The sequence below is a fragment of the Tachysurus fulvidraco genome, chromosome 16, assembly GCF_022655615.1.
Source record: "Tachysurus fulvidraco isolate hzauxx_2018 chromosome 16, HZAU_PFXX_2.0, whole genome shotgun sequence".
NCBI classification, from domain to species: Eukaryota; Metazoa; Chordata; class Actinopteri; order Siluriformes; family Bagridae; genus Tachysurus; species Tachysurus fulvidraco.
Window position 1 is genome coordinate 20,452,564 of NC_062533.1, and position 7,725 is coordinate 20,460,288.

The 7,725-nt window shown below is 40.0% G+C and overlaps 1 protein-coding gene across 1 annotated transcript; it reads right to left on the reverse strand.

The window, feature by feature from the left end:
- On the reverse strand, positions 1-6,741 carry calm1b (calmodulin 1b). Its single transcript, XM_027155052.2, has 6 exons — positions 6,590-6,741; positions 4,094-4,124; positions 3,162-3,305; positions 2,062-2,168; positions 1,439-1,574; positions 1-1,201 (listed from the first exon to the last, which is right to left on the reverse strand). Exons 1-6 carry the CDS (start codon positions 6,590-6,592, stop codon positions 1,173-1,175), a joined length of 450 nt encoding a protein of 149 aa, XP_027010853.1. The 5' UTR covers positions 6,593-6,741; the 3' UTR covers positions 1-1,172.
- Positions 6,742-7,725: the final 984 nt, after the last annotated feature.

Sequence of the window (7,725 nt, forward strand, 5' to 3'; positions counted from 1 at the left end):
GACAGACAGACAGATCTCTTTATTAATACTGTAAGCTTCACACTTAGATGGACAGACAGACAGACAGACAGAACCTGCAACACCAGGAAAACAAACCAAAAACTAGAAAGACATACAGACTTATTATTATACAGACATACAGAGTTTATTGTGTTTTGTTTTATTTTGACAAAAGCAAGAAAAAACATGAACACGTTGGAATGGAAATAAACTGAATTCAGTGAGCAAAATGTATTCTATAATAATTATAATAATAATAATCATAATCATAATAATAATAATAATGACAAGTTTCTCCTCCACAGTTGAAGGTGACCATCTGAGCAAAAATTAATACAAAAAAAGCCTAAAAAATTAAAACAAGCCTAAATTGTGCCAAATGGTTGATTTTTTTTGACCACTTAATAACAGTCCCTTATCTTTAGATCATTAGACTTGTGCTAATAATTCTAATTATAGCCCTAATTTAACATCTTCTGGCTTTAAGAACTTTCCTCACATTTATATTTCACATTTTAACAAGGTCACGATTTCCTTATGTCTAATTGTCCATAAACTTTTTGTAAACTGATTAAGTTCTATTCTGTAATCGCTGTGAGAAATGTGGAGCTTTAACATCAGCACAAGTCTAACATCAGGTTCGTCTCCTTATAGAAAAGGTCCATTACGTCACGTTCGTTTTCACTCTGCATGCAGGAAGGGGAGAAAAACCCAGAGAAAGGCTGAGGTCACGTCCCACGTCAGCCGAGCACCAGGTGTGTGTGTGTGTCTGTCTGTGTGTCTCAATCTCTGTGCGTCTCTCTGTCTGTCTGTGCGTGTGTGTCTGTCTGTGTTTGTCTGACTCTGTGTGTGTGTGTGTGTGTGTGTGTGTGTGTGTCTGTGCGTCTCTCTGTCTGTCTGTGCGTGTGTGTCTGTCTGTGTTTGTCTGACTCTGTGTGTGTGTGTGTGTGTGTGTGTGTGTGCATGTATGTGTTGTTTCTTTCGTTAATAACAGTGGGTCAGCAGGATGATGGAACACGACACTTTCATGCATTGGTTTGGATCTTTGATTGTGGAGAGAATTTTAATTTCAACATTCGATCTCTGTACAGAAAAAATTCTCAATCATTTTAGATTATTTTTCCAGAAGAGGTAAATAAAACATTTCTTTTCTTCTAAGATGGCAGGAAGTTTCACTTTGCAGTCATCATCTGTACAAATTCTGGAGAACAAAAAAAAAGAATACTGGTTTAACCATTTCATCATCATCATCATCATCATCATCACACTGCAAACTGGTTTTACATTAATATTGTTAATGAACTGATCATTAGCCACTCAGACGTCTCCTAATCTCTAATCCTCACTCGGTCGAGAATCCAACACCAGGTCTGAGTGATGAGGGATTAGAGACTAGTGTAATGTGAGTGTGTGCTGAAGCTTGTTCCTTGTTCCGTACCTTCGTAGTTCACCTGACCGTCTCCATCGATGTCAGCTTCTCTGATCATCTCGTCCACTTCCTCGTCTGTGAGCTTCTCGCCGAGGTTTGTCATGACATGGCGCAGTTCTGCGGCGCTGATGTAGCCGTTTCCATCCTAGAGAGAGAGAGAGAAGAGGAAAGAGAGACGGAGGCAGAGAGAGAGTAAGAGAGAGAAAGAATGAAAGAGAGAGAGAGAAGAGGAGAGAAAAAGAAAGACAGAGGGGGGGAGAGAGAGAGGAGGAGAGACAAAGAGAGGCAGAGAGAGAAGAGGAGTGACAAAGAAAGACACAGACAGAGAGAGAGATAGAGAGAGGAGGAGAGACAAAGAGAGGAGGAGGGGGGGCAGAGAGAAAGAAGAGAAGAGAAAAAGGAAGACAGAAAGGGAGAGAGAAAAAGGGAGAGGAGGAGAGAGAAGAGGAGTGACAAAGAAAGTCAGAGAGAGAGAGAGAGAGAGAGAGAGAGAGAGAGAGAGAGAGAGAGAGAGAGATTGTATATGAACAATCTGTACAGATAATCTAACATCAGGTCTGAACTCTACACCTGTCATGTTCAGGTCATGTTCATGTGGCTCACTTCGAACCGAATGCAGTGTTAAAACGAACCTTATCGAAGACCCTGAAAGCCTCCCTGATCTCCTCCTCACTGTCCGTGTCCTTCATCTTTCTGGCCATCATGGTCAAGAACTCTGGGAAGTCGATCGTTCCGTTACCTGAGAGAAAGAAATAAACACCATCCTTCAAACCCCTGCAGTGACCGACGGAGTTCATCCTGATGTCTGTTTGGAGCCGGAGATGTAGCTGATGTGAAGTAAACTTGTGTGTGCTTCTTCTGTCAGGTTCATCGTCATGAGGAACATCACATCACACAGCAGTCTCGTTCCTCTACAGCACTGTGGTGTCTCCACCTGAGCTTCCAACATTAGTAGCCATGAGACTCTTTTATGTTACTAGAAACTGTGTGGAAACAGAATCCCGGGTTTTGTTATTTGAGCTTTCACACTGCTCATACTTAACCCAGGATTAACATTTCATCCTCTTCATAATCTGATGTCTCTCACTGGACATGCTAATCTGGTTTATTTGCATATGTAACAGCTGTGAGCGCATTAAATGAGGGCTCGTCTCTCATACCTTTACTTTAGATTAATGTCCTCTACGCTAAAGTGTGAACCCGTCCTGCTCCCAGGTTAAGTGCAGAGTTAAAGACTTGTTGTTGCTATGCTGTAATATTTACAGTATATAGTCACAGAACCATGACGATGAAGGTTACTGTGTTGTTCGAGACTTTAAAGCTCCCGATAAGGACATCTGCTATATGGCAAAAATTAGCATAACATTAGCATCTTTATTTTGTCTGCTCCGGTTAAGAGCTTAATTAGAGTAATGCAGTAATTCGAGTCATGTGTGTTGTTAATGTTTACAGACACCACATCCACAGGACGAGTCACTGATACGACACAAATAAAGATAAAACTGAATAAAATAGAAATTCAGGTTTTCTTTTACTGGTCTTGTGTGAAGTGGATTTCTCTCTCTCTCTCTCTCTCTCTCTCTCTCTCTCTCTCTCTCTCTCTCTCTCTCTGTGTCTGTCTCTGTCTCTCTTGACTCACATTATTTTCAACACCTGAAATATTTTCAGCCACATCACTGAGAACTGTGTGTGTGTGTGTGTGTGTGTGTGTGTGTGTGTGTGTATCTGTCACCATCAGCATCGACTTCATTGATCATGTCCTGTAGCTCTGCCTCTGTGGGGTTTTGTCCCAGAGAGCGCATCACTGTTCCCAGCTCTTTAGTGGTGATGGTGCCGTCTCCGTCCTTATCGAACAGTGAGAACGCCTCCTTAAACTCTGCCAAACAAACAAACAAACAAACAAACAAACAAAATCAGGGCCAGAGATTTAAACCATAAAAAAACAAAGTTTCTCTAAAGAGGAGGAACCATACAATCTGATGATGTCATTAAACATCTCACAACACACACAAACACAACACACACCCAATAAACACAACACACACCATAAACACACAAACAAGTCGGGGCAAGTCGTGGCCTAATGGTTAGAGAGTCTGACTTGTAATCCAAAGGTTGTGGGTTCGAGTCTCAGGCCGGCCACGACTGAGGCGCCCTTGAGCAAGGCACCAAACCCCCAAACTGCTCCCAAGGAGCAGTAATCCAAAGGGTGTGTGTTCACGGTGTGTGTGTTCACTGCTGTGTGTGTGCACTTTGGATGGGTTAAATGCAGAGAACGAATTCTGAGTCTGGGTCACCGTACTTAGCCGTATGTCACGTCACGTCAAACAGAACACAAACACAACACACACAATAAACACAACACACCCACAAACACAACACACACCATAAACACACAAACACAACACAACACACACAATAAACACAACACACACAATAAACACACAAACACAACACAACACACACAATAAACACAACACACCTTCAAACACAACACACCCACAAACACAACACACACCATAAACACAACACACACACAAGCACAACACACACCATTTGAACACTGTAGTATAAATTATTTATGAAGATAGTGTCTATATAATTAAATTAAAATTAAACATGTTAAAATAGATGATTAAAATAGATTAAAGATTCAGCTCTTACCTGCGATTTGTTCCTCTGTTAGTTGATCAGCCTTTAAACACACAGCAGAGGGAAATATTATTATTATTATTATTATTATTATTATTATTATTATGAAATGTTTAATGCTAAAGGAATCTGCACAAGAGCTTCATCAGATTTATTAAGACACAAATCAGGACACGTTATATAACCTGAGAGAACATCGTGCACGACTCGGACACGGAGCCGAGAGATTTGACTTTAACATGCTGCACTATGTCAGTTAAATAAAGAGTGGTCCTGTAGCGGTGGGCGTGGTCTAATATTCTAATGAGCACAGTGTGAGGATTCATCTGATGTCTCATACAGCAGTGACGTTGGTGTTCTGTCCTTTGAGGCTTTTGGTTGTTGTCCTGTCAGGAAACAGACGTCTGTGAGCTTGTAAGCACTCAGAGTCTCAGTGACGCCTCTAAAGCTTCCAGTTGTGCAGGAAATCCTGCGACTACGCGTGACGTCACCGAGGCAGTGACAGGTGTACAGCGGCGCTTTATATCCTATTCATGACCACGTCATAAACGGTTAGTTCTCTATAAATAACTACTAGTTGTGAGAGGTTTATTACTTGGGAGTTATTTTAGACGTGCTGCTGATAAACTAATCCAACACGAATAAGGCTTTCGGCTCAACGGGTTACGGATGAGAAGGTGGCGAGCTGAGTGGATGGTCTGAGCTGTAATGACCACATCACACTGTGTGTCTCTGTGACTTTAGTAGGAGACGACAGAAAGGAAAGAAGATTCACGCTTCCTTGGACATCCCTGTGTCTTGTTTCCTGTTCCTGCAGGATATCGACACAAATCCCGGAGAAACTCCTCTGATGGTTCCATCACAGGGCTGAAATGTGTGTGATTACGTCACTCAGTGAATGTCTCGCTTTAATGGAGGCGTGAGACAGGGAAGCCTTTGTGTTTCACAGTTTAAAGGATTTCTTACTTACAGTAAAGCTCAGATGGTGTAAAAAGAACACATCTGGCAACTCTGCCAACTATGCAGACTAGTGATGAAGTCAAAGAAAGGCAACACATCTGCCTGAATACACTCTGGCTGTATGACATGAAAGGATCATTAATATTCATAATTATACAAAAACTGGAACTTTTAATTTGTTTATTATTTAAAATCAAATCAAATAAAATGTTGGTCCACACACACAGTATACCACACACACACACACACAGTATACCACACACACACACACACACACAGTATACCACACACACAGTATACCACACACACACACACACACACACACACACACACACACACACACACACACACACACACAGTATACCACACACACACACACAGTATACCACACACACAGTATACCACACACACACACACACACACACACACACACACACACACACACACACACACACACAGTGTATACCTCTCTCAGACACACACACAGTGTACAGTATATCTCCCTCAGACACACACACACACACACACACACACACACACACACACACACACACACACACACACACACACACAGAAACATGCTGATTCAACTCAACATTCACTAACAGTCACTGTCTGTCACACTCACACGTACACACACAGAAACTGCAGAGAGGAACATGCTGATTCAACATACACTAACACTGTCTGTCTCTCTCTAACACACACACACACACACACACACACACACACACACACCAATATGAACTCTTATCAGCCCACTGAGCCTGGAAAGCTGCTTAAATGTACACACACACACACACACACACACACACACACACACACACACACACACACACACACACACACACACTACAAGATTGTCCATGTACACATACTATAACACTTGTATTATTATTATTACTATAACGGATTACACATTATAATACCCCCCCCACACACACACTGAAACTATCCCTTATTACTATCTTATTTCTCTAATAAGCTCTAACAGTCGAATGTATTTATTTATTCATCATTTCATCTAACATTTGGTGTGTCTGTGTCCTGAGGAAGCTGTGACCTGATCATCAGACAAACTCTAACCTAAAGCCTGTGAGCAGATGTTCATGCATTCACAGCACATCTGTAAGCATCTGGAGCTCAGAGGGGCAGATCCTGGGATTTATGCTCATTTTACAGGATTAATTGTCTGCACTCAGGGATCATTAATAATGTTATAACTACATTATATTATTACTATATTATTATTATATAAACGATATATATGATAATTATAATATATATAATAATAATAATTAAATCATGCCACACTGATTGCTTTATGATATTTAGGAGCTTCACTTATTTTACATACAGTATAATCAGTAATAAAAGTCTATGGTGTTAATTTATTTATAATAATTAATGTTTGAATGAATCCACATGGACAGACAGGTCTATAATAATAAGGCCACGTGTTAAAACGGTAATAAACCACATACTAACATACACTATGTATACATCTATGTTTTAAACCTGATAAAGGACAAGAAATGCGACACTCACCATGTTTGTAGAGCAAAGTGAGAGACTGTGATGCTGTTTGTTCTGTCTGCTGTTTAATATGTCCCTACATCCGGGTCACTCCCACTGCCACTCATCACTTCCGTGTTTTTGCTGCCGATAGAGGGCGCTGTTGTAACACCGACTGTTTACAAACAACAGCATCATAACAAGCAACCTGTTTTAACTCGAATATAAAGGTGTTTCTGTCTGAATCACACAATAATCACACAACAATCACGCAATAATCACACAGTAATCACACAATAATCACACAGTAGTCACACAAAAATCACACAATAATCACACAACAATCACACAATAATCACACAATAATCACACAGTAATCACACAATAATCACACAATAATCACACAATAATCACACAGTAATCACACAATAATCACACAATAATCACACAGTAATCACACAATAATCACACAGTAATCACACAATAATCACACAATAATCACACAACAATCACACAACAATCACACAGTAACACACAGTAATCACACAATAATCACACAGTAACACACAACAATCACACAGTAATCACACAACAATCACACAGTAACACACAGTAATCACACAATAATCACACAAAAATCACCCAATAACCACACTGTAATCACACAATAATCACACAATAATCACAAAGTAATCACACAGTAATCACACAATATTCACAAAGTAATCACACAGTAATCACACAATAATCACCCAGTAATCACACAATAATCGCACAGTAATCACACAGTAATCACACAGTAATCACACAATAATCACACAAAAATCACCCAATAACCACACAGTAATCACACAGTAATCACACAACAATCACACAGTAATCACACAACAATCACACAACAATCACACAGTAACACACAGTAATCACACAATAATCACACAAAAATCACCCAATAACCACACTGTAATCACACAATAATCACAAAGTAATCACACAGTAATCACACAATATTCACAAAGTAATCACACAGTAATCACACAATAATCACACAATAATCACCCAGTAATCACACAATAATCGCACAGTAATCACACAGTAATCACACAATAATCACACAAAAATCACCCAATAACCACACAGTAATCACACAGTAATCACACAATAATCAC

Excerpts from the sequence above, each read along its gene's own strand:
- calm1b (XM_027155052.2), bottom strand. Across the intron at positions 2,169-3,161 it reads CAATGAAGTCGATGCTGATG|GTAACGGAACGATCGACTTC; the intron begins GTGACAGATACA and ends TCTTTCTCTCAG. Across the intron at positions 1,202-1,438 it reads CGGTCAGGTGAACTACGAAG|AATTTGTACAGATGATGACT; the intron begins GTACGGAACAAG and ends TTTGTTCTCCAG.